This window comes from Haliotis asinina, chromosome 11 (assembly GCF_037392515.1).
Source record: "Haliotis asinina isolate JCU_RB_2024 chromosome 11, JCU_Hal_asi_v2, whole genome shotgun sequence".
Classification (NCBI taxonomy): domain Eukaryota; kingdom Metazoa; phylum Mollusca; class Gastropoda; order Lepetellida; family Haliotidae; genus Haliotis; species Haliotis asinina.
The window spans coordinates 55613243-55641212 of record NC_090290.1 but is presented as its reverse complement, the minus strand read 5'-3'; the positions used below and the strand labels follow the sequence as shown (position 1 = coordinate 55641212).

The window sequence follows — 27970 nt, the reverse complement described above, 5'->3', positions numbered from 1 at the left end:
CGCACCACCTTGTGTATCGTAGCAAATATGACATCCACAAATTTAACGAAAATTCGGCGAAGCGTGTTTTGCTTTTGTACAGACCCAGACTATCCTGGTGGGACTACTGGTGTTTGTCTGTCATAACCAAATTCAGTATTGAGGCCTTTGCGTTTTAATCATTTTAATGGCGCATTTTGTCAAGTCCTTCGTTTAATAGTCTTGCATTTTTCAAAGCAAAGTCTGTATTGTTTTTATGAAAGGTATTAGGTTTCAGAATTATCCAGCTCCAACCTTCAAATTATTTATCTTCATTAGAACTGTTTTAAATTGTTTTAAACACACACGCACGCACGTACGCACGCGTACATACATACATACATACATACATACATACATACATACATACATACATACATAAATACATACATACATACATACATACATACATACATACTTTACTACTACTGCTGCTGCTACTATTTGCTTGACTTTCATGGCAACTATTTGGATAGTCAAGCCGTTCTGTTCTCAGTATATACGTACTTATCAGTGAGATGACCCTATCTATCAGAGAGATTGGTCCCAAGTATTGTGCTCTTGGCGATAACGTCATCAAACAAAGGGATAACAATTCAAACCAGCCTCAGCCATGGGACAACCTGTCTCTAGAATGTTGATCACATGACTTGCTGCTGGTCAAAGGTCAGGGTCAGCTTATACAAGTCGTGACATTTAATAACTGATATATGTTTGACCTCACGTGTTTGACAACTAAACTGTCAGGCGATCGCAAGGCGTAGTAAACGAAGCGTTGTAGAATCATTAGGGTAAATTGTGAAGGCTCAAGAAAATATTCAAATGGAGACTCTTTGGCTATGTATATTGTCAAAACGGCTAATTTGTTTGTACATGGAAGGTCAAATAATTAATCTGTGGCAACTAGATGTAAACGTGAAGATTCACTTGGTTGGTGATGGTTATAAGACGGGAGTCCCAGTGTTTATCCTCTCTATAATGAAACTCGTGTCGGATCAACCCAGTCACCAGGCAAGAGAGTGGAGGAAATCATCAACAGCCTATCTAGGGTGAGCTTGGGTGCTGTCCAATGTGCTCTGTGGTACACGCTAATACTGGAGTGAATTAAAAGTTACTACCCCCCAACCATCATGATGAACTCTAAGGCACACGCTAATACTGCGGCCCGGAGAGATGAAACGTGACACCCCCTCTTCCCCCACCCCCAACAAAATACAAAAGAGAAATAAATGAATAAACAAAATGGAATGGATTAAAAGAGGAAAAGAACAACAACAATAACAAGAATAAAAATAAACACTGCAGGCAGCACTGCTATATTTACTCAGATACGGCAGGCTGCATGTTAATATATAACTGATACACCAATGACTGCACTTTAATATATAGCTGACACACTGATGACTGCATTGTTATATGTAACTGATACACTGATGACTGTACTGTGATATGCAAGTGATATTCAGCAGACTGCACTATGATATGCAAGTGATATTCTACAGACTGCACTGTGAAATGCAAGTGATATTCGGCAGACTGCACTGTGAAATGCAAGTGATATTCTACAGACTGCACTGTGATATGCAAGCGATATTCTGATGGAATTCCACTTTTTGGTTGAGACTTGATTATCGGGACGATTATCGAGGACAACCACCTCGTACGGTATACCGAACCTAGTATGGCTCTATATCTTTCAAGGCAAGGGAATAGGCGGTAAACTTTCTCTTTTCCAGTTACGTGGCATCGTTGTTAAATGTACATTGTCATTCTTCAGAAGCACGTGGCACTATATTCTTAGTCTCGTTGTATCCAAGATTTATCCGATTTATTTGTGACATGAAATGCCGTTCTTTTTACTGTCCTTTAAACAGGTGTCTACTGCATGAACGCCATCTTTAGTTGCGAGCCTGTATATACATTCATCTTCAAAGAAGGTATTGCAGGCCACTGAACCGTGTCTGCGGGAACATATTGTTAGATCATCTCAACCTTGTCATCTCAAGTAGCAGATCACTAGGTTATGCCGGCCTATGTCTTCAGTTGGAGATAGCTGTGTTCGACCTAGCCTTTACAGCGATTTATTGTCATACCATGTTAACCTTGTCCCCCAATGACATTATCAGGTCATCTCAACACCTGCTTTCACTATCAGTTGGGAGGTAGGGGTAGCCCAGTTGTTAAATCGTACGCCCGGCTTTGTGTGCTGGCGATTAGGTGCCTGACTCTGAGGGTGCGGGTTCGAATCCCGGATGGGACTCAACCGAAAAAAGTACTAGAATTTGTACTTTACTAAGAAATCCCAAATATGACATATGTTGCATTTGACCACTTTCTAAATGGCATCGTGTAATCAATTTCACCTTACGTCTCCACGCCAGAGCGTCAGTAGTTCTTAATTGTGTCTATACCAGCGTTGAGGTGTATCGTCGTCGCCCGGTATTCGGATCCAGAATGTTAGAACGTTTCACACAGATCCTGGAGCAGTTTCAGGTGGCATTGTTTGAGAACCACCTCCGCCCCTGTCACCATCTTCAACTCCGTGCTGTACCAGTTGTTGTTGAAGATGCCACAGAAAGGCCACAGCTGTTTGCTGACGTCAACGTCCCTGAACGTGTACAGCAACAGTGACTGCCTGGCGTCTATGACGTGCAACTGGTTGGTATCGAAGTCCATCAGGAAGCCCACGTGAAGGTCGAGGACGGACGTCAGCTCTTCCGCAACCAGAGGCAGATGGTACAGGGTCTGTCTGTTGTTCCTGGCCTGCGCACATACGTTCTTATGGGCCGTACAGTACACTATTTGGAGAGTCCAGCCTTGGGGGCTGTATCCCACGATGTACGGTGTGTCCAAGGCCACTCTCCTTGCTATCCCTGTCTCAAATATTGAACCCCACCATCTTTGTTTGACCTGGCTTCTGCAGGTGACCTCCCAATAACACTTCCCCTCCTCCCTAAGAGCAACAGTCGCCACAACCCCGGGGTAGGAGCGTAGTCTCAGGGTGTTGTCCGACAGCTGCTTATTGGAGGGCTTGTTGACCAACAGAGTCCGGTCCCGAAGACGGCACCAGTCCATGTTGAGTGTGTCCTCAGATAGGCGGATGTATGGACCTAGAAATACACAGGGCGTAGAGTATATTTAGTAGGTAATGAGAGCATACAAAGCCCATGTTGCCCACCAGTAACAGTCAGCAATATTCGTTTTTTTTTATCAATGGGAGCTGTGAATGATCAAATCTGTACTGGGCAAACCAATGTTTAGATGTTAAGATTCGGGTTACAATGGCGCGCCAAGGTTCCCCATTCTGATGACCGACCCGAGGATTTGGTAGCTAAGTGAACGAGGCAACATGGTGTTTGAATGTTAAGATTCGGGATACAATGACGTGCAAACAACAAGGTCCTGATTCTGATGACCCGTCTATACCAAAGATTTGGTAGCTAAGTGGCTAAAGCTTTGGATAATCAGACCAGGTTTGAAGCTCAATATAGGTACAATGGCTGAAGGCTGGTATTTTGCTGGATTATACTTTAAGGAGACTGGAACCTTGTTTAATGGCACATTGAGAAATGGTTGGTATTAAGTGATGACCATGATGTAAGATAATTGCTGACTTGCTAATAATAGTTGATGCATGCCACTGTTCCAGTATCCCAGGTCGCTGTTCAAGGTCACTATAATTGGACGACCTGATAGAGACGCGATATCACAAAAGCAGGAATTACGGAATACGGTGTTCAAGAAACAAACAAGCAATCATACACTTTATGACGAGGAAATCCCACACATCCGCTTCTCCCAACTGCCGCTGAGCGATGTATACAGTTCTGTCCCTGCCTTCGCCTGAAACAGTTTGAGTGAGTGCAAATCACGTGATGAGGATATTATGAATAAATAGAAGGCGTGATGGCAGATGTTCCATTCAGTCGGTTCTTACCCGACCATTAGGACATCCATTTTCCTTGTAATATCCACGTGTGCATTCATTATAGTTAGTATTTTGTTTATCCAGTATTCAACATTGTGTGCTTGTTTATGAATTAAGAAGTACTTGTTAGCTATCATGCATGACAGCAAGTCCGTTGCTTATAGGTAAATTTTCCAAACGCTGATATTGCAGCAAACAGGAGGGCATATGATACAAATACGAAAACGGAAAATAAAGAAACAAACAACTAGAAAACCTAAAATACAAAACAGAAAAAACCAACAGGGTTCGTAAGTTCCTACCCGTGAAGGTCTGGGTTAAAATGCGTCTTCAGTACTCCATGCTTGTCGTAAGAAGCGACTAACGGGATTGGTGGTCAGGCTCGCTGACTTGGTTGACATATGTCATCGGTTCCCAATCGCGCAGATCGATGCTCATGTTATTGATGTGTGGATTTACAGACCGCCGTCATATAGGTGGAATATATGGAATTTTGCTGGGTGCGGCGTAAAACTAAACTCACTCACTCATAAGTTCCAATTGTTTGAAATCGTGAGTGAGTGAGCGAGTTACACTTACTGTACCCTTAGCAGTATTGCAGTAATAACACGGTGGGGCGTCACTGACATGGGCGTCACCGCATTGTACCCATCTGCGGAATCCTGGGGCTTCGGCGTGATGAGCGAACGCTTTAACCTCTGGACTACCCCACCTCCCTATAATGCAGGGAAGGTAAAATATTTAGTTTAATAAGGGGTATTTGATCCTCACCTCGTTCATCCCTACATCGAAAACCGAACACGTCCTGGGCCAGCTTCACCTGGGATATTTTCAGCTTGGCTCTGTACATGACGTCCCGGGGCGGTGTGAACTTCACTTGGTACCCAAATTTTCGACTTTCACCATGCGATCGAAGACACATGATACGAGCGGAGTTTTGTGGATCACATCGTTCAATCTTCACTCCGATTTTGGGTATTTCCGCTGCCGCCATTTTGTTTATTTTATTGATGAACTTGATCTCCATAATGTTAGCCTCGTGACCCGGATGTGCATCCACGACTTCAATCACTGGATGCCATGTGTGTGGGTTGGCACAAGTTTCAATAATATCTCCAAACTTAGTAATACTGGTTTTGAGGCTGTCCAAGCGGGTGGAATCCATCTGGAAGTCCTTCTCCATACAGTGCACTTCAACAGTGTCTCCTTGCAGATTTGTCATCGTGTCCTGTTCAAATAGTAAACACCAAGCATGAATTTTGCTAAAGACGTCGTGAAAAAACACCACCCAGAAACTGAACAATTCATTTGATCTAACTGCTACAGTAGCTGATTACCAGCGACTGTCCTGTTCCGTACAACCGAGAATACAGAGTATATATACAGAACTACATTAATGAGATAATGCCTGACGATGAAATACATTACAGTGTACTTTATACGACAATAGCAGCAGCATCATCAACAACAACAATCCTACTTCTACGACGAAGAACGCTACATCCAAGGTCACTACAAGTATTACCTAACTAACTAAAGGCAAGAACCGAATGGCACTGACCTCGAGCACAGAGCTGAGTTCCATGAACTCTGCATAACTACAGATGGAGAGAGCCTGATTGGCAAACTCAACCACTTCCAGCATTCGTCTCTCAGACGACCTTATCTCTGACCTGGCGCCTTCAAAGTCAGCACGTTCTCTTTCAAGGATGTCATCAACGGTTTTAATCATGGTGTCCCGCCTCGATTTCAGAGTCTCCATCAAACTTTCAAATGCCTGGCGACAAAGGATACTTTTTTGACAAGAAGAAGAAGAAGAAGAAGAAGAAGAAGAAGAAGAAGAAGAAGAGGGGAAAAGTAGAAGAACAACAACAACATTAGCAGCAGTGACAGATAAAACAATACAAGGTGCGTGTTCATGAGTGGATTATTAGACAGAAGCAATCCAAGGCTGACAAGAGCGTTATCACGGGGACCGGCAAGACTGAGCACGAGGACATGACTGAAGCTCATTATTAGTTTGGTGATGTTTCATTATTAATCTGGCAACAGAACATTTTGGTTGAAGAAGGCTGGAGATTTCTCAGGAGAAAATGAGCTTGAGTATTTTGGGGCTACTACACAAAATATTTACTTCGAAGCAGTCGCACAAGCACATAATAACATGAGACATAATATCAACAGTACAGCAGGCTTCAGTTCATGATATGGCGACTCAAGTGTTCTTGTACTCCTTAAACCGACGTGACAGTATAGCACGCTCTGCGTTCAGTGGATCACGTGATGAAGCATTCTAATAATGACATAGATTGACACCCGGTGTTGTGCTGACCTTTCTGATATCTGACTTGATGTCGGCTTCGCGACTCTCCAGTCTCTTTAGTTGGCGTTCAGACACGTTGAGCCCTTCTTTGGCGTTCTCAAGCTTCAAACACAGCTGCTCGATCAGGGCCCTGATTTGCCCTGCCTCGTCTGTGTACACCTCCTGCACCTTACCTGGACAGACAGACCAAATATGGCTATTGATAATACATGAGCAGCTGTTTAAATGACTGTATGAATCAATGTCTGTAGATTGCATGTATGACTGAGACAGTGTTCGTGTAGTGATGTGAATGAATATATAAACGAAGAAAAGAACGAACGAATGAATAATGTTCCTGTAACTGAATGCATAGGCCTGAGAGATGAATGTGTGAATGTGTGAATGTGTGGCCTCATTCCTGTAACTCAACGAATGGGTGGCAATGAAAATGGGTGACCCAGAAGATGAATAAATGAAAAAGTGGTCGTGTGAATGAGTGAGTGTGAAATGAATTAATGAGTGACCTAGAAGATGAATAAATGAATGAATGGATGGGCTGACTGAATAATGAATTACTGTGGACATGTGAACATATGAGTGAATGAATCTTTGAACAGCTGACATTATAGAGTGACTGTGATTTGACGCATGGTTAACTCAGTCGCCGAATAAGCTCTTGCTTAACGGATTGTATGGGACTGTGACATGAGTGGCTGCTTGTGTGAAGTAGAGATCATTAGGGCAGTTGAAATTGATTACAGGGCGTGAATTACCTATGCGATGGCCATCCCTCTCCGTGTGGGACACGAGGGCGCATGATGCACAGATAGCACATCTGCACGTATCACTGAGACAGAAGAGGTCCAGGGGCTGACCAACATGCACGTCACACATGTCTTCCTTCGTGAACATCTCCGACGGCGATTTAAGGAACTCGCCAATCGTGAGAAGTCTATGTGTCTGTAGTTGCACGAACTGTTTGTGAGCTTTGTAACCCTCGTTACATATGAAGTGATGACACTCCACACAGCGATGTGTCGCCCGTTTGCTTTCAGCACAGTCAGTACAATGCACCGTTCGGGAGTTCTCAACCTTCGCCAGTGTGAGGAGCTTCACGGCTACGTAGTTGACTGGGAACGTAACCTCGACGCTGTCGTGGACCTCCCAGGTTGCATTGCACAGTTGACATGTGATTCCGGTCGATGCCCAGTCCCACCCGATTTCCAGGCATCCCAGGCAGTAGGAGTGCAAGCAGGGCAAGATTCGGGGGCATCTGTTACCTGTACTGCTGTACTGCTTTTGACAGAGACGACATTGTAGGTAGTGCTCTGGTATCGTCTCATCGTTGTCAGATCCAATCTCATTCATAATGGTTCCTGAAAACAGTAATTCCTTTATCAACAGCTGCCTTCAAAACGTCACCCCCAGGACTTTACTCTAAGGCCCGATTCGACCTTAAACATTTGTGTAATGTCTGCAAAAAACCCAACAAAAAACAAAAAAGATAATGCGTGAAACACTCGTTCATTGCGTTCTGTGACCTGAATGTGAACACTGATGCGATGCTACAAACCATTGATCATAACTGGCCCGTGAAGGTTCGGGCTCGAATAAGTCTTCAGCAACCCATGTTTGCCACAAAAGCGACTATGCCTGTCATAAGAGGCGATCGGGTGGTCTGGCTTGTCGATTTGGTTCACCCATGTCATCGGTTTCCAGAGGTGCAAATCGACGCTCATGCTGTTGATCACTGGATTGTCTGGTACAGATTCGATTATTTACAGACCACCGCCTTTTGGCTGGAGTATTGCTGAGTATAAATCCACTCACTCATTTATGATAATTAGGGCGAATCTACGATTCAAACCATACCCTTGTAACACGTCCAAGGGACCCTACTGATAACCCGGGCCATAGTAGTGGAGGCAAGCATTGGCTGCTGAAAGCGTCTTCCCTTACCCGATATCTTTGTGAAGTATGTACGGAATTTGTGCTGTCACGCTGTGGAACATTCTCTTCCCACAGAGGTTACTTGTCATATTTTCCTACGAACCTCTGTTCTAATACGACCCTTTCATGGTGCGAGTGTTCAAGACTCGTGATTGGAGGCAATCAGATTTAGTAGTGCAATCAGCGACCTTGCTTCAAAAGTGATCGTTCGCAAGATCTCAGTAATTTTTGGATGCATCGTGAAAACTAGAACCTCTTCCCGAGTGCGATGCTCAAATGTTTCTTTTAGACAGAACTCAGTCATGTCATATTTGTTTCTCCACATTGCTTGCATTTGTCAAGTTGAATCTAGGTCGATGTAACACGTGTTCTGATTGGACAGAAAAAGGGAGATAAATCTGCTGCCTTTTTTTGCCGGTAGGGGATTTTATGAGAACCGCGAAATATGGCCGTATTAGAACAGAAGTTATGTAGGAAGATATGACAATTAACCGCTGTGGGGAGAGAATGGCTGTGGAACGTTGTTAGGACGGACCGTGTGTGTTGTGTCTGTAATCAGGTTGTCGATGACACTGCAGAATATGTCCGCAGCAACCCGCAGTAAAGTCCCGGTTAGAACTGCTCCTCAAACACCCACCCTTGTAACCCCCAGTAATGCCCTATTTAGAACTAGCCCCAAACAACCCATACTTGTCATGTACAGGGATAGGGTGACTCGCTAACCTGGATGTTCAATGTCACTGGACTCGTGAAGGTCCCGGGGTAGAATAGGCCTTCAGCAACCCATGCTTGCCATAAAGGGCGACTATGCTTGTCGTAAGAGGCGACTAACGGGATCGGGTGGTCAGGCTCGATGACTTGGTTGACACATGTCATCGGTTCCCAATTGTGCAGATCGATGCTCATGTTGTTGATCACTGGATTGTCTGGTCTAGACTCAATTATTTACAGACCGCCGCCATATAGCTGTAATATTGCTGAGTGCGGCGTTAAACTAAACTCACTCACTCAATGTCACTGTTTCCCTCCTGTGTAGATCGATGCTCCAGAGGTCAATCATTGGCTCGTTGGATCATAATTGTCTAGATACTACCCTACGGAATAATGTTGAGTGCAAATGCATGCAAATACAAACAATAAATCCACTTCAGAAACATCAGAAACATTATTAGATCCAACTAGAAACCTAATGCAAAGGCCAGTCTGTCTCTAAAATAGAATAAAAACAATTCCAGAAAGAACGGCAGAGAACGTGAAATACTTCCAACAATATCAAAAGTATGAATGAGTGTCGAACACCGCTGACACCAGGGATCGTAGAAATGTCACGAATACACGTGTTCTTTTGAAATGTCTGTTAGTCACTCAATTCGTAGTGAGTTTACCATGCATAGAAGGAAATGTGGAAAATGGTTAAATACAATATCATCATCAGCTGCGAATGGGTACCTCGTAAGGACGGGGAAGCCACATGAATTCTGTGCGCCTAGTCGGCAGCTGGAGTTGTATGACACCAGGGAGTTTATATTGATAATGTGACGTGCCGTTTGAGACTGACATCCAGTGAGCGGGGGAAAACAAAGCGTCTTTGGGGTGTTGAGCTGGATATCGGCGCTATACAAATGTAAGTATGATGATGATGATGATAGCAAATTCTTCGTGATGTTCCAATTCCGCGATGGCCGAAAAAGTCCGTTTGTTTAATAAGCAAGGCTTAGACTCCAATTACACTATATCATTACAAATAAACGATTATATACTACAAAACAACACAAGAAGGCCTGGAATGTGGGGTCGGGGTGCACTGTTTAAGTTATAAAATAAAATGTAAACCGGAGTAACGAGGTACACGACTTACCCGAGTCAAGCGCTGTATAGGTATCCTCACAGACATCATCTGTATCAGTACATCATGATAACCCTCCTCTCCAGTGATAACACCCACTGCCCGTGCTGATACATGGTCGGTGATAACGTGACATGGCATTGTCTGGACAGTGTTTTATCTCCGGCTTCAGCTGATCATAAGTGTAGAATGTGGGTTTGAGATTGTTGTAGTATTGTTATGTTGATTTCTCAACAAAGCAGCGATCGAGCCGAGATCGTTGTTGAGCATTGTCAGAACATGTTGGTACATTATGAACAATGGCGTCAAGAGGTGCGATTAGAGGAGAGGAGTGGATATGGCCTGGGGTTCAAAATTTATTAAAAAGCTACTTGTCTCATGGCAAGTGACTTGAAGACAGTAATCAAGCGTGTGCCATAAGGTCTATACAACATTGCAGACTATGCACTCCTAAACACAAACACTCATTAAAGTAATACATCAATGGCAGATAGTTACCGATCTGCATGTTAGATAAGTTGTTCCGTATGTCTAAAATATTTTAACTAAATCTCTCTGAATAAATGAGAGAACTAAAGAAATAACTTGTATAACCGGATATAAAGATTGTAACGACGCATCAGGAAGATTTATTGTAACAAAAACAAGAAAGTGAGCATGGATCATGAAATACATGTTATTGTTTCGGTGGAAAGAAATAGACCAACGTAAAGCGGTAAAACAACTGTGACGAGGGATTGAAACGAAAACAAGGAAAGTCGTAGCGAGTCCCAATGGTCTGGCATGCTGTTTCCGTCGATCTAGTGTGTTACATTGCGTTACTTCAGGGCACTCTACATTATGTTACATTACGACATGTTACATTACGTTACTTCAAGGCACTCTACATTATGTTACATAACGACATGTTACATTACCTTACGTTGCGACACATTACACAATACTGAACCACATAAGAAGGTCACACTGACATTGGTCTCTTGAAGCACACACTTTAATTCAGTCTCAATAACAATAAAAACAGAGGACTAAGTTCAAACTTGACAGTTGTATTGTATGTGGACATCGATGAAAGCGTTCCATCACGTGCACTTGGAATAAATTGCCACCTTGATGAAGGCCTTTGGCTTGTGGGTCCATGCTCTGTGAAGTGCCTGGTCGATCACAGCCGCAGTTGTCCGCCATGGTTGGAGGTCTTTGAATCTCGTTCCAGATGTGTTCCATTGGGCTTAAATTCTAACTATCGTACGGTTTGGATGCCGTGTTGTCTTACGAAGTCCAGTACGAGCATTGTCTTGCTGGAAGATGTGATTTCTGTAACACCCAAACTGTGGTACAACGTGGGGTCTTGTGACTTGGTCAATATAGCGAGCAGCTGTCACGTCATTTCCTCGTCCTGGACCAAGATCCTGGAACATCACTGTGTCAGATAACTGGTTCAGACCGATTGCACCCCACACCATGATGCTTGGACCACCCCATGAATCTCTATCAGCAGTACACCCGTTGGAAAACAGTTCCCATGCCTTCACCATACTCTCACTCTGCCATCGACTATTGAAACACAATATCAGCTTTCATGAGATAAAAGGATATAGGATATTTATATGGCGCATGCATCCACGCTCTAGTGCATGCTCAAAGGGCTGGTATTTTGTTCCCTCGATCACTGGATGTCAATCTCAACAGCACATCGTATTATCAGTCTCAACTCACTGGGGAGTATACAACTCTTGCGGCCACTAGTCGCACCGAGCTATTGTGGCTTTATGATCCGAACGAGGTACCCATTAACAACTGGGTGGACTGGGGCACATAGTCACTGTACTTTGTCCAAGTTCACTGCACGTTGCAGTATCCACAAGGTGTTTGGATATATTCGTATGACCACTATCTGATCATATACCAACGAATTAGTGGGGTCTTTAAATTGCACAGGGTCGTGTACTGTACCCTAGGGTTGTGACAACACTGAAGGAGTCTGCACACAAAGGTGACTCCAAGGTTTTCACACCCGGTCACAGGTGGGCTCCATCCCGATACCTCTCAACCTCGCTGGATCATTAGCCTGGCGCCTTAGCCAGCTCGCCCACCGCGCCCCTCCATTGAGGATAGCGCCCATTTTGATACTGAGTTGCTCACTGAAGTCGGTTTTGCCGGTGATGAGCAGAGAGGACAGGACTACAATATGGTCTGTGACAGCAGAAGTTTCTTCCGCGGAAAGGTCGATTCACTGTCTCGACACTGACGGGTCTTTTGTGAGTCCCAATGGTCTGGCGTGCTGTCTAGGGAAGCGATCTTGCAGATGGTTGCACACAAACTGTCTGTCTTGCCGTTGTGATGCTAACTGAAGGTCGCCCACTTGGATATGGATGCTGTTACTGACCTTATACTACTCTTGCCGTTGGTAGATTGTCCTAGCATGAACATTGAAATGATTGGCGGTTTGACCAAATTGCCAAAGGTCCGAAACGTCTTCGTCCGAAGACTTCGTTCCTCTAGTCACTCGTAATTCGTGCCATAGCGATTGTGTCAAAACAAACATAAGTTGCGGATTTGCTTTCATTGGTAGGGTTGTCACTATATGCACGTACATTTTGAGCATAAATTGTTATCTCACGTGTCAAGTTCACGTGGCTAGGTAAATGAAACAGAATAGACTATTTGGTAGTTACACAACATCAGATCATATGTAGACCGAAAGGTTGAGTTAAAAAGGATCTTTGTCATACTAACTTGTTGTCATTTAGCCAATCACATTTGAAATTCCGACGTGGAGTGAGTGAGTGAGTGAGTTAATATTTAACGTCACATCGGCAATATCTCAGCCATATCGTGACGAAAACATTTAATACTAAAATGAAATATATGTCTATTATAAAACCTGACAATGAAGGACAGTAAAACAGCTTGAATATCACAGAGTAGAATATAAAACTAGTAACTATACCTAAAACAATATATCTATAGAGGACAATACAATATAAAAATGGGCTATAGATTGCTAACAACTGAAAGTAGATCACTATACTAGGGACCATGGGGACTTACAGTACCTTTGAAACCTGCATGGATCCTAGCTGGATTTACATCATCCCCTCAGCTGTTTGTACATGTCTAGCCAAAAATTAAAAATACACATATGCTACGATTAAGAACAGTGGAAGTCTAAACCTACATGGAATGTTTTGGGACTTACGTACCCTCTCAGGAGGACAATAATTTTACGGTACTTCAACCACCTTTGAGGGTACAGCCACTAACAATTCAAGTTACCAATCTAAACGACCATTAATTAAAATGAGAATTCCATCATGAGAATTCAACACAGTCAAGCAGGATATGCTTGGCCGTGGTTCTCTCATCACAAGGGATGCAAAACGGAGGTTCCTCACCTTTTAAAAGGTATTCATGCGTATACCTAGTATGGCTAATACGACATCGCCGCATGATTACCTCTTCAAATCTGGACTGACAGCCCAAGTATGTGTTACCAATATACGGTTTTATTTCATGTAATTTATTTATATCTACTTGAGTGTCCCACTTCTTTTGCATCAGATCCCGTATATAAGTTCTAATGCTCGCTTTGTAATCAGAGTATGGGATAAGAAGTGGTGTCACAGATTTGTCGAGTGCTGTCTTGGCAGCAAGATCGGCCATTGTGTTACCTGAAATGCCTACATGGCTTGGTAACCAACAGACGACGATGTCGTATTGGCCAGTATCAAAATTATTATACAATTCAATACTGTCAATTGAAAGTGGATGTTTACATGACAAATTTTTAATCGCTTGAAGACAAGAAAGAGAATCTGAATAGATTATATATTGTTTACGTTCAGGGTGTCTTTGAATATATTTAAGAGCTGTTAATATGGCGTTAGCTTCAGCTGTAAAAATAGAACTATTATCTGGTAATCTAGAATATATTGTTCTGGATCCAATGACTGTGGCACAGGCCACTGCGCCACCATCCTTGGACCCATCTGTAAAACAAGTCGATTATTTATCATGTGTTCCATGGTCTTGCAAACACAGCTAGTTAATGAAATCGGACGATAATTGGATGGATCACGTCCAGGTTTAGGTATCGGTACTACTATAGCATCACGCCATGAAGAAGGAAATTTCCCGGAAGTCCAAATATCATCAAAAATTGATAAGAGCGTCTCTAAACAGGATAGTTGATAGTGTATGTTATCAGCTCCTGTAGCAGTGTCATGAGCTTGATCAAGAGCAATATGGAGTTCATGAATAGAAAACGCTTCATTATAATTTTCCCCATTATCAGAATTGAAATTAATAGTTTTCTTTTCTTGTTGTTTTTGATATTGCTGAAATTTAGGTATATAATTAGAAGAGGAAGAATGTTTAGCGAGAGTTTCGCCCAGTTTATTCGCAATATCTGATTTATAAGTAAGTAATTGATCTCCATGTTTAAGATGATGGACACTAGATTTAGTACCTTTACCTTTCATTTTCTGGACCATGTTCCATACCTTGGACATAGGTGTCCGAGAATGTATTTTGGATACATAATTTTGCCAAGATTGGCGTTTGTTCCTTTTAAAAGTACGCCGAGCTTTAACATTTCAAATTTAAAATTTATCTAAATTATGCACCATAGGATGGCGACGGAAATAATGTTCTGCTTTTTTCCTTGCCTTCCTAGCTTGTTTGCATTCATCGCTGAACCATGGTTTTCGAATATGTGGAACTGCTGAGGACTTTGGTATACACTCTTCAGCTATGGAATTCAGTTCATCAGAAAAACAGTTAATGGCACCAGGAACGTCAATAAAACGTTCGGGTTTAAGTTTCTCAGCACACAGTGTGTCATATAAAGCCCAGTTAGCCTTTTTAAAATTCCGCCTTGATGATGGAGGAACATCAGATGGAGTTACAGATTTTAGTATAGTAGGAAAATGGTCACTTCCAAAGAGGTCATCGTGGACTGACCATTCAAATTCATTGAGTAGTTCTGAATTTGTGAGTGACAAGTCAAGAGCAGAATAGGACCCTGTCCCAGGGTGTAAATATGTGTTGGAACCATCATTATAAATACATAAGTCATTGTCAGAACAAAAGTCCTCCAACAACTAACCTTTAGCGTTTGTAGTTACACTACCCCAGAGTGGTTGTGTCCTTTTAAATCTCCCATTATAATACAGGGCTGCGGGAGTTGGTCATATAGAGCTTGAAGATCAGTTTTGGCAAACGTTGAAGACGGCGAAATATAGAGAGAGCATAGCGTAAAGGCTACATGTAAAGTAATTCTCACTGCAACAGCCTGCATATTAGTAATAAGTGAAACAGGGCTTTGAATAACCGTTTGTCTGACTAGAATGGATGATCCGCCAGTGGCCCTATCACCCGGAGGTGAAAAACAATGATATGCATTAAAATGACGAAGGTCAAATGTATCTGTTTGCTTTAAATATGTCTCTTGGAGACAGATCGCTGGAGGTGTAAAATCTTGGTCTAATAGCTGTAATTCATGTAAATTAGTCCTCAGTCCTTTGCAGTTCCACTGTACAATATAATTGGAATAAACTATTATTTTGGGGGGATTTATTGGGGATCTACCCCACACTCTTTTGGAGGGCGACAAGCTATGTGCCCTAGAATGGACGTTTTCTGAAACGTCCATGTCCTCGAGAGACCCATATTTATTGAACACGTGAATTTTATTTTGTGACCCTTTAGGAGCTCTGCCACTTTGTTGTTTTGAAGCATCAGACTTAGGCTTAGGTTTACTTTTAACAGTTTGCAGACTATCAGTTGTCGATTGAGACTTTGAGTATGACTAAGATGGTGATGATGATGATTTGTGATCCGAAGAAGACTTTGATGTACTAGGAAGTGATTCCACTGTCTGAGGTGATATAGCAGGGGGACAAAAACTGTGGAGAGTCGCAACTGACCCAAGTCAAGGTAGTTTGGCAGCTTGTGGATGATTTTGTTATTTTAGAGCTGTACACAGGTGATGTGTTTGCTACTGTAGCATAACTTTCTGTTAGGTCAGATCTCTTCACCAGTTTCTTTGCTCCAGAAAAAGAGATATTTTGGGTAAACTTTATTCTGTTAATCACCATTTGCTCTTTCCAAATAGGACACTGTTTCGAGGAAGATGAATGGTCGCCTGAGCAGTTGGTGTATTGTTGTAAAATCACTGTCACAATCTTCTGTTGTGTGTGTCTTCTCACCACAGTGAGCACACACAACAGACAATGTACAGGTAGATACACCGTGTCCATATTTCTGACATTCAAAACACCTGAGCGAGTTGGGGATGTAGGTTTCAACTTGGATGTTACAGTAACCTGCCTTTACGGACTCCGGAGCATTTGGAGACGAGAAGGAAAACAGATAGGTGTTTGTTTGGATAGTTTCATTATTTTTCCGGGTTGAAAAACGCTTGACATAAAGCACACCTTGATCTTTCATTTCGCAGGCTATGTCAAGTTCTGACATATCTGCAAACAGTCGATCACGATCTCTGACAATACCTTTACTTGTGTTTAGGGTTTTGTGAGCTGAGACCGTGACCGGAAGGCCCACGAAAGATTTAATACTCATCAGATTGGTTGCTTGCTGTTTTTTTTTCTCACTCAACTAGCAGTGTACCCGAACATAAGCGTCTAATGTTTTTAACATCCCCAGCAATACCTTGAATACCCTTAGATACCGCGAAACGGTCCAACTGTAATGGGTTTCTTGTCAGGAGTTTCAATTGCAAGGTAGCGTGGCCAATACCCAATCGATGCAGACGGTCTGTGGTCAGTATCAACAGGGTTAATATCAAGTGGACGTTTTGTTTTCTTTGGTGGGATTTCATAAGCCATGGTTAATGTAACACGGTTCATCATCCAAGCTCCCCACCCACCATGGAGTATCACAAGGACAATGCTAAAGCAAGTGGGCCTCCAGCTTGCAGCACCAAGGATACCCGGATGATATACTCCAGTAGAAGAATTATAAATAATTAATCCACCAGATTGGCCCAGGAGCCACCGCCTTCTGGGCATAAGACTCTAGGCAAAGTTCAGAACTTCAAAAATACATTCCAAAACCAGAAAAGTTAATGAATAATTCAGCCAAGACCGAAATTAAAAGTCCAAATAAAATTTGTGCAATGACATATTTACAATCCATGCACAGGGCTTGGCATGACCAGCCGATTGGTTGAATCGGGCCCATTCAACCACCCGTCTAGGTGACGTAAGGGCCAAAGTGGTGTGTTGGGCAATGGAACGCAGTTAAAAGCCCAAATGCCCTCAACCACCAGGATACCGTCCTCCACCGACACGGGACGCAACCAACGGCAAACAGGTTGCCCAATTTAGTCGCCTCTTACGACAAGCAATGGGGTGCTGTGGACACATTCTGTCCCGGGTCCACACGGGAGAAGAGCACTTAGCGCTACCCAGCACCCACCACGAGGAGGTGGCTCTTCATGGGGGCCTCCGACGTGGATATAGAGCCAGATCAGTCAGGGAAACGCAAATGGCGTCAATGGGGATGTTTACTTCTTCTCTGAATGTTTACCCACCAAATGTTGAAGTTACATATGAGAGGACGGACAGCACTTTAGCAAGCCTTTCTGGATGGTATTGGTAGGATGGTCTGTCTAACGCGGTGGGCTCACGACAGTCAAGATCAAACCGGGTTTTGTGCAACTCTGTCCTGCACCGCTGAACCAAGACTACGTTTATTATCAGAATCGTTAGTATTTCATTCTAATAAAATGATAAAAAACTTCAGTGTTCGTATAGATATAGATAATGTGCCACCTGCAACTTCTTTCAGTGGCTAATACTTATTGTTTCTTGTAAGTCATGCGTACATTGATTCCAGTCCCACAAACTCCACTTCCTCCATCTGCTAATAAGAAGATTTGCATAAATAACAGGTAATGATTTGCCTGATCACATAAAGACGATGGCCGGGTTCTTGTCATGAATCAGTTGTTTATGGAGGCGTCCATGTTGGATACCTGCTTTGTCCTTTCTTCTCAGATCTGTGAGGGTCGATAAAAACGTTGCATGACATGGCATGGTAGCAGCTCACCAATCAATATTACCTTCAGTCAAAGCTTTCCACGCATCTGGACCATTTTGCATTTGGTTGGAATCTGTTTTAACATATGTCGTGTTCTGGCAACTTTCGAGAACTACAAGCCCAAAGAACCGTGGTTAAGTGACACAGGTGTAGTTTTTCAGTGACGTGTCTGGTCTAGGTGTGAATGCCGTAGACAGGATTTTAATCCACAAACTATGTCAGAAAAGTCAAGAGACGCATTGGCGTAACGCCAAGGCTAAGCATTATTTGTTTACAGGAGTTTAAAAGAACTGAAAGGTATGGTATCTTACACCTCAAGACAGGACCTTGCAGCCATGAGTGTATTAATGCTTCTGATGATGGGGAGTGTAATGGAAAGAGCACACAGTTACAATGGTTGTGTTGATATTTCTATACGCGATCTAAGTAATGTGTCATCAGGAGAGAGGTCATTACACCGTATACTAAACACGACGACAGTTTCCAGTTTAGCCGAATGTGCTGTGGACTGTGTCAACATGGACGACTGTGCAGCTTTCTTCTATCACCAAAAACTTCAGAAGTGTGTTCTAAACTCACAACAGGTGTCTCAGTTAAATCTCACGTCAGAGACTGGATGGGTTGGATACAACCTTCCAGGTAAGGCTTTCTTTTTGGTCTGTAGAGTTGTGTCCCTTTAGCGTGCCAGGAACCCATGACAGATTAAAATCCCAAATTCCTCTTATACTAAACGCTACAATGATCTGTTACTGGTACATGTCTACATCACAATGACGTATACTGAACGATGTTCACATGTAACTTTAGGACGCAAACATACCTAATTTGCAGAGCGCATGCTGCTAGTGGATAGATAAAGTGGATAATGAGCGTAATGAACGGACACTGAAACACGGTGGAGATACGCTTGATGTTGAATGTCCAGGCTAGTCACACCCGACGTGTTCACTTCATTCTGCTTCCGGAACTGGTCGAATTGTGCCCACGAATACGCTTTCATTACCGTTTACTTGTGTCAGAATTTGGTCAAAATAAATACGGAGATGGACAGCGCTCAAGCAGTGCTATACTGGTTGACGATGCGATTGCGCAGATGGCACTGCCAGATTTGGCCATCCTAACTTTGGGCAATTGATGCACACGGGTACGTGTCCTAGTTTCATGCAAGGACGGATGCTGCTTCTTGAGTACGGGTGGGAAGGGGATGGGGTCGGGCGTCACTGTTATAGTATCTTTAAAGATTTGTTCAAGTTAATGTTCTTATCACCAGCAAAGTCTGCACACGTGTTCACTTGCGGTGGCGCTTCTGACATAAGAACGTGTTGCATGCACCCCTCAGCTGAAATTAACGGATGCGTTAGGTTAGGTCACGGTATTGGACGATATCAACTACCTTGTTCTGCCCATTTTTTAGAACGATCGTTTTCGCCATGTGTGAAGTTTCTTTTTTTGTTCAGTATATACCGCATACATCATTTGCGACCAAGTTCTGAACATTTGAGACAATACTGGACTCGTTGTTTGAACGACTTCGAGTACCTCGTCCACACATGTACATGTATTTACCACTGTAACAGGCAATGGCACATACGCAAGGGCTGCCGCAACTTCAAACACAACTGAAACCTCCGCTACTAGTTCGATGGCGGCATTGACTACTACGACACCTGCAACTACCACTACAACTGCCCCATCTACTCCATCAACAGATCCTACAATTACACATTCTGCACTGACAACGGTTACTTCAACGACAGCGTTCACGACGGGGACAACTTCCACAGCTACAACTTCTGCAACGACTTCAGTTATATCTGAAACTGAGACAATCGTTACTTCTACCACAACTTCATCGACGACGACATCTGCAACGACGACCACTTCAACTAGTACGACAAGTGTCCCAACTGCGTCAACACTCCCAACAACGACAACTTCTGCAACTACTTCAGTGACGTCTGAGACAACTGTTATTCCTACCACAACTCCATCGACGATATCTGCTGCTACGACCATCCCAAGTACAACATCTTTTTCGACGACATCTACAACTACATCTACAACTACAGCGACAACAACTACAGGCGTAACTACAGCACCTGCACCGATCTCACTGTGGGTGGACTCTGTTGTAGATTTTTCATCTCAATATAGGGCCGTCCGGTAAGTACATCCAAATAACTGTGAGTACATATACATGTTTAACACACCTGAACTCCGTTTCACAAATATCTCGTAAGCATAAAATTTCGTAACTTTTCTCGTATCATTCGTACTTCCTATGTTACAGTATAGTAGGTCGTAAACTATTGACCAATGAAGATGCGGGTTAGAACTGGTCTTCAGTCATCAACGGGTGGTCAGACTCGCTGACTTTGTTGACATATGCCATTGTATTCTAACTGCGTAGGTTAATGCTCATGATACAGATGACGTCACTCTCTTGTCCAGAGTCGATTATTCACAGACTGCAGCCATATAGCTGGAAAGCCTCTGAGTGCGGCTTGAAACAAAAACCAACCAACCAATGGACGTTTAATGATAAGACCAATATGTCCAATAACCGATAGGACAGTTTCCGCAGCCGATTTATTAACAGGACCATGAGACGGCATATATTGACTTTACCATCCGTTGACAAAGGGCTTTGACTGATGGCTTTGATTTGTATAAATATACTGAACAGTGGAAGAAATGCAACTCTGATTTTTGTTAAGCTCTTAAATAGAAGACATAAACAAGAACGCTTACTTTTGAGATATTTCATTTTTTCGAAATTTGCATTTTCTTTGCTGTTTGGTATATTGAACGTCACTGGCAAAAATCATCAATCTGGACTACAATCAGAAACCGATTTTTTTGTTGTTAAAAGAAACAGGTGAGGAAATGATATGAACGGAGCACTGAAAGTCAGTGATGACACCTGCATAAGCGCCCACCGCGGGTCCGACAAATCGATAAACTAAGTCCCGGTTTACTATCCAACCCCCTTATTATATAAACTACAAAGGTGCATCACCAAATCACGGCGACGTGATCGAAAACAGGACAAGTACGCACTCGTCATTGAATATATCTTATTTTAAATGTCTCACGAGTATCAGATGCTTCTGTCCACATTTCCGATGTGTGTGGGAGGCATGCACACAGGCCTTTCGAGGGGATGCACTTTATTAAATCGCCAAAGACCGAGTTGCTGCGCCGAAAGTATACAAAGCCAGGTGTTCGTGGAAATCCGATAAATCTCCACAATACGCTTGATTCATCTACATCCCGATAATTTTATTACCCCCCTTTGCTGGCTCCACATACTCATACAGCCTCCGTTACAACCGGTCTTGCCAATCTCAACAAAGATAGCGATCGCAGCTGTGAAGGTTTGTTCGGAGTGCTGCTCAGGTTTTGGGGGGTCATTGACACAAATTGTCAAGTCCGAAACTTATAAAAAAAACAAAAAAAACCCCCATATGCTAGGACACCATCTACCCTTTTCAGAGTTCATCTGCATCATTTGTGTTGCCAAGTTTAATAGGGTAGATAATTTAAAAAGCGAAAGTGCGTTGTGACTAGTATACCCAATTTCCCAGCGTAGACACCTGATGGGATAAAAAAAACCTGCCAAGGCAGGTGATAAAAGCATCGGGCCGAGCCGTTCATGCATCCAGTGGAGATTTATCGGAACGTATAGCCTGGAGATATCGAGGATGGGAAATCATAGGTCTTATCCCATAATGTATTCGCTAGCGATGTCATTGCTCACGCAACTGACGCCCGGACCTTCATATTGATCTGTCTCTCATGCAGGCTGAAGAACAGAATAATATAGATAGTCACTGCAAAAGAATACCTAATCTTCACTTATCCTAGAAACATGTTCCGTTTTGTCTTAAGGGAAAGACAGATTTAATTTGGGAAATGAATTATGGATACAGCTCGAACGGATGTTAATGTGCATTATGTTAGAGATGATAAAGACATCTAACATCAAGTCTAGTACGGTCTATAAAGGATATTTGTCGTGATAATCCCTTGCCGATGAAATCAATGAAAGATGCACATTAGATAATTTGATTAATACCGGAAAGTGTTGGGACGCAAGCTACTACAGTAACTATTATCGTGCACAAATTCAATTGGTTCAAAGTTTGTAAGTGCGGACGTGTGTCACCTTACCGGATTCTGCCAATGTTCATGTCATTTCCGATAGTTCAAAATATCAACATAAACCATTGAATAAAAATATGTGTAGCCAAGGATACATAACATACCGGTATAGATATTTAATATCGGCAGAATATCCAGTTTCAGGCGAACAGGACAAACAGTCTTAGAATGGCCCAAAAAAATTCATTGGTGTGACGACTAATCGATACCCAACGATGCATACACCGCCGATACGGTACGACTAATCGATCCTGATTAATAACATTCATAAAGTCCGTGTGTAAACTCAGCTATCTCGTTTCGGAATGAATATTGAAGAACACAGACGGAAGTGAGCGAGTGAGTGAGTTTAGTTTCACGCCGTACTCCAGCTATATGACGACGGTCTGTAAATAATCGAGTCTGGACCAGACAATCCAGTGACCAACAACATGAGCATTGATCTGCGCAATTGGGAACCAATGACATGTGTCAACCAAGTCAGCGAGCCTGACCACCCGATCCCGTTAGTCGCCTCTTACGACAAGCATAGTCATCTTTTAAGGCAAGCATGGGTTGCTGAAGGCCTTCGCAGGTCCACATATGACGAAATACTTAAAGATTGTCTTGTTTTGATCTTACATTGTTTTATTGTTGGTGTTAGTATCGTGATATGTATCGTATCGCCACCCTTATATCGGGAATCGTATCGTATGCTTTGGCAAGAGATCTCCGTCACTAAAATTTCAGTATCATGATGTGTGGTATCGCTTGCTGTATGTCAGTATCAGCACTACTCGAGACATTAGGTGTTCACGGAAAGAAAGACCACGTTCCGCAAGTAATTTCTTGTCTGTCATCGGCATTTTGACTGTTCATCAAGTCTCCCTGGATAAAACGTTCTACTTGCCTCTCATAGAGCGTCCTTCATATCTCGCCTGCTTACGGATGTGCTTGATTACTGGCGTGTGCTTCGAACCTCCAAGTGCTACCTCTCTCTCCTCCCCAACAGGATTCGAGCTAGTACTGACGTTCAGCAGCCCGCACTTGTCCTATAAGAGGCGACTAATGTCATGGTTGGTCAGACTCTCTGATCTGGTGGAGACATGCCATCTTATCCCATGTGCTTACATCGATGCTCATGTTGTTGATCACTGGACTGTCTCGTCCAGATTCGACTGTTTACGGAACCCTGTCACATATGATGAGCGTGGCGTTAAAAACAAGCAAACAAACCTCTCTCTGTGGCAAATGTTGTACATATAAAACGGCAACTTCAGTGAGTGAGTACGTATGGTTTAACGCCGCTTTCAGGAATACATGTATTCCAGCAATATCACAGCGGGGGACATGGCCCGATAAGCGGTTATATGTTTATTCCTAATGCAGGATATTAACCATTCCCAAACACACGAGCATGATAACCTAGATTATGTTTTTTTCGTGATATATGACGATTTCACCCGATTAAATACGAATCAAACGTTTGTTTCTGAACTTGACGCTTCAGGCACCAACACACAGTCCTTATATTGATCTATCCAGTTTATTCTTCATGTGTTTATGGCGTGCTTATGTGCTTACCTTTTCCCGAACAGCTTGTGTCATCACTATTTGTCAGTGTCTCATATACAAATACCCATGTTATTTTCAGCAATACTTAATCGACACTGGTTTTAGCAGACGTTTCTCTTGCATGTGGAATTCATCTTTATTAATAAATTGTCCTCGTCATGATATGTCTGACATATTGCCACCTTAAGTATTAACTCACTCACTCGAGGATGTGCAATGGGATTCCGAATTTTTGTTTAATGTTAGGTGGAGTGCTGAAAAGATAGTTGGACCCCCGGATGTGTACCCCGCCTATGGTGATGACCCTGATGCCTGGGCATCAGCTCAGTGGACCGGTATTGAGTGGATAGAGGTAGGTGAATCTAGTACCGAACACGCTGTGTTGACGAGGTCGTAAAGGGAGAAAAGTGAGGAATGTTGCCACCGGTACTGAGTAGATAGAAGTAGGTGAATCTAGTACCAAACACACGGCGCTGACGAGGTCGTAAAGGGAATTACTGAGGAACGTTGCCGGTACCTCTACGTGCCGTCCATAACGTTTTCTAAAGGGTTGTTGTTAAACAGAATTCCATGTGTTTCCTACGAGCCATTATCTTGAAATGTTTTTCTATATTTACAAAAGAGATATTACTGTGACGCCTGATTTGATAAATACATCAGTGATCGTGTTTCGCACTTTACTGCTCATGACACGATCTTAAGGTGAAAACGTATTGAAATTGACACACGTACAATATACAAGTAGTTGCATAAAACGCGAGAATTTATGCATTTACGATCCTCAGTACAGCCATACAGAGTAATGACGTCAGTCAATGATATGGGGAACCACTGTTCACATTGTGCACTACTTCCATGTACTACACGAGATCAGTTTCAATTAACTCTCTTGCGTCTCTATAAGCTGTTATATTTATACCTGTTCAGGTTCAGTTCTCCCAGTCGCTGTACATCACCCAGGTAGACATCTACGAGACATTCCATGCTGGAGGAGTGAAGGAGGTGTCTGCTCGGAACCCGTCTACGTCCAGCTGGGATGTGTTGTGGCAGGTGACTTCAGTCTCTGTCATCACTTCCAGCAGGATCTTCTCCCCACCCATACAGGTGTGTACATAGACATCTCCTCCCCACCCATACAGGTGTGTACACAGACATCTTCTCCCCACCCATACAGGTGTGTACATAGACATCTCCTCCCCACCAATACAGGTGTGTACACTGACGTCTTCTCCCCACCAATACAACTGTGTACATAGACATCTTCTCCCCACCAATACAGGTGTGTACATAGACATCTTCTCCCCACAAATACAGGTGTGTACATAGACATCTTCTCCCCACCAATACAGTTGTGTACATAGACATCTTCTCCCCACCAATACAGGTGTGTACATAGACATCTTCTCTCCACCAATACAGGTGTGTATTCAGACATCTGCTCCCCACCCATACAGGTGTGTACGTAGACATGTTCTCCCCTCCAATACAGGTGTGTACATAGACATCTACTCCCCACCAATACAAGTGTGTACATAGACATCTTCTCACCATCGTTACAGGTGTGTACATAGACATGTTCTCCCCACCAATACAGTTGTGTACATAGACATCTACTCCCCACCAATACAGGTGTGTACATAGACATGTTCTCCCCACCAATACAGGTGTGTACATAGACATCTTCTCTCCACCAATACAGGTGTGTACATAGACATGTTCTCCCCACCAATACAGGTGTGTACATAGACATCTACTCCCCACCAATACAGGTGTGTACATAGACATGTTCTCCCCACCAATACAGGTGTGTACATAGACATACTCTCCCCACCAGGACATGTATGTACACAACATCTTCTCCCCACCAATAAAGGTGTGTGCATAAACATCTTCCCCCATCAATAAGGAACACTTTTCATTTTGAATCTGTGGCAAAGTTGTTCATGTTAGTAAAATCGTTTTAGGCCGAAACGGTGGCCATACATCTCAGCCGACAGGAAACTACCGAAAGTATGCCACGGCTAACTGCGCAGGAAGGACAGATGCCATAGGTATGAGACAGTTGGGTGCCAACAACATTTATATTGCAAGGGCCCTGCACTATCGAAAATTAGAATATTTTCAAATGTGTACATGTCTATATCTCTCAAACAGAGCGCTTTCTCAGTTAACATCTGTTGTATATATCCTAGCGTCTTGTGTACATTGTCGTAATTATCGGGAGAGGGCTTTTCTAAGTTGGACAACTTGTGTCCAGTCTTTTTCTTAATGAATATAATCGTATTGTAATCAAATCAACTTACACGTGGTACCATCGTCGGGTTGTTCAAGCGTTACAGGTAGACTGACAGCACCCAATGACAGGCCAGGATCAGGCAGACACGTGTGATGACCCTATAGGAAGACAGTCATCTGCGTACTCTTCATCTGCGCAACCAGGTGATCATAGAAACGGAAGTGGCTGTAAGACATGACATCAGTTGACGTACGTTGCTACGCTCAGCAGATATCAGAGCGTGAAATGGCACTGGCACTGACGAAATTGGCAGCGAGTGTTTTTTTACAGACGGAAGTCGATTCACAATGTTCCATAAAGATGGCCGGGTGAGAAAATGTACTGTCACGGGTAGAACGACTAGCACCGAACTGCGTCGGGGATGTGCATTCTTTAGGGGGAGATGGTGTAATGGTGTGAGGAGACATTTGTGGGAATCAACGTACACAACTGGTCGTAACTTGAACTGGTGATACTTGAACACTTAGAGATACAGATATGACATTCTTCAACCCATTTCAATATGATGTCTTAGGAGACACTTCTGCAGCACGCCAACGCCAGGCCCCGTACAGCGCGAATTGTCCAGAATTCCTGAGCGCCCAGAACATCCAGGTTATGCCATGGCCAGCACGCTCACAAACTGAATCGCCAGGTGAGCATACGACCACGAACCCCAGTGAACCAACAAGAACTTGCAGTGAAACAGGAAAGAGTGAAATAGGATTCTGAATGACAACATTCGTCGGCTGATGACATCATACAAGCTGCAAGAGTACTTTTGGGGACACTTGAAATAAGCTTGCACCAATATTTGGAATCGACAGCGAGCCCACTCATCACCAGACTACCCAACTGTCCCTCTGTTTGTTCTGAATATTAACTGATTTAGTGAAGAGGGTTATTTTTATCCGTTTTTCTTTCATTCCAGCAATCAACTTATAAAACTGATCAACTGCGGATCACCGTCGACTGTGGCCCTGCAAACCACTGGGTTGAACTGGATGCTGTGAACGTCACCGGACATGCGTAGTTGCATGCATCAGTAATCCAAATGACCAAGATAATTCAAGAGTACAGAGGAGATGTGTTTGATATGTTTTTGTTGCCGGCATCCATTGCCTTTGAACACTCAACACGGACTTAGTCAAAATAACATATACGCAATTCATACGTGCAAACAAAAATATGAATTGTTATAGTAGAAAGTTTTCGTGTATCATATTTATCTCCAAGTGTTAACTCAAGAAAAACTCCCCACAGCGCTTGCAATCATCCCAAACATAATGCGTGTCTCTAGAGCCACTGGTCACATGATCTTACCACTGCACGTGCATTCTTGTGACTTTCCTACAATTTCCTACGCCTTACATTGATGGATTGTGTAACCACATGGAAGATATTTTTTGCATTGTGATCAGTTCACCCTGTTTACTTTTAAACATAAATGATAACCCCTGCACCACATCCTTGTGTCCAATCTGGTATATGTTGTTTAATTACGATGTGTGTGCGTTTGTCTTTTTATGTGTCTATACGTGCGTGTTCTAATCTGTACCTGTATGTACGTACGCTCACGGGCGTGTGCGTGTGCGTGTGCGTGTGCGTGTGCGTGTGCGTGTGCGTGTGCGTGTGCGTGTGCAAATATTATGCCATTAAGATATTCCATCGACTCTGCAACAAATTGTTTCCTGACATGCACATAGTCACTGAGACCAGCGGCTTGCGACAATATTAAGTTGGAACCTGGATCCTTCAGGACCTCGTCTGCTCTCTATTGATGACAGTTGCATTGATAGTGATACCTCACTGTTGAAGGTTTAGACGACTGGTTTACGGTTTTGTCTACGTCAGCGTCAATGTCCA

General features: G+C 43.1%; 2 protein-coding genes across 2 annotated transcripts; one reads left to right on the top strand and one right to left on the bottom strand.

Moving 5' to 3' along the window:
• Positions 1-1305: 1305 nt before the first annotated feature.
• LOC137256085 (uncharacterized) lies at positions 1306-10104 on the bottom strand. Its single transcript, XM_067793784.1, has 7 exons — positions 10060-10104; positions 7025-7627; positions 6279-6442; positions 5508-5723; positions 4718-5174; positions 3781-3861; positions 1306-3128 (listed from the first exon to the last, which is right to left on the bottom strand). Exons 2-7 carry the CDS (start codon positions 7617-7619, stop codon positions 2476-2478), a joined length of 2166 nt encoding a protein of 721 aa, XP_067649885.1. The 5' UTR covers positions 7620-7627; positions 10060-10104; the 3' UTR covers positions 1306-2475.
• Positions 10105-18131: 8027 nt separating this feature from the next.
• Positions 18132-27571, top strand: LOC137256302 (uncharacterized). Its single transcript, XM_067794050.1, has 5 exons — positions 18132-18750; positions 19689-20274; positions 24076-24181; positions 24757-24933; positions 27036-27571. The coding sequence occupies exons 1-5, from the start codon at positions 18411-18413 to the stop codon at positions 27135-27137; spliced, it is 1311 nt and encodes a 436-aa protein (XP_067650151.1). The 5' UTR covers positions 18132-18410; the 3' UTR covers positions 27138-27571.
• Positions 27572-27970: the final 399 nt, after the last annotated feature.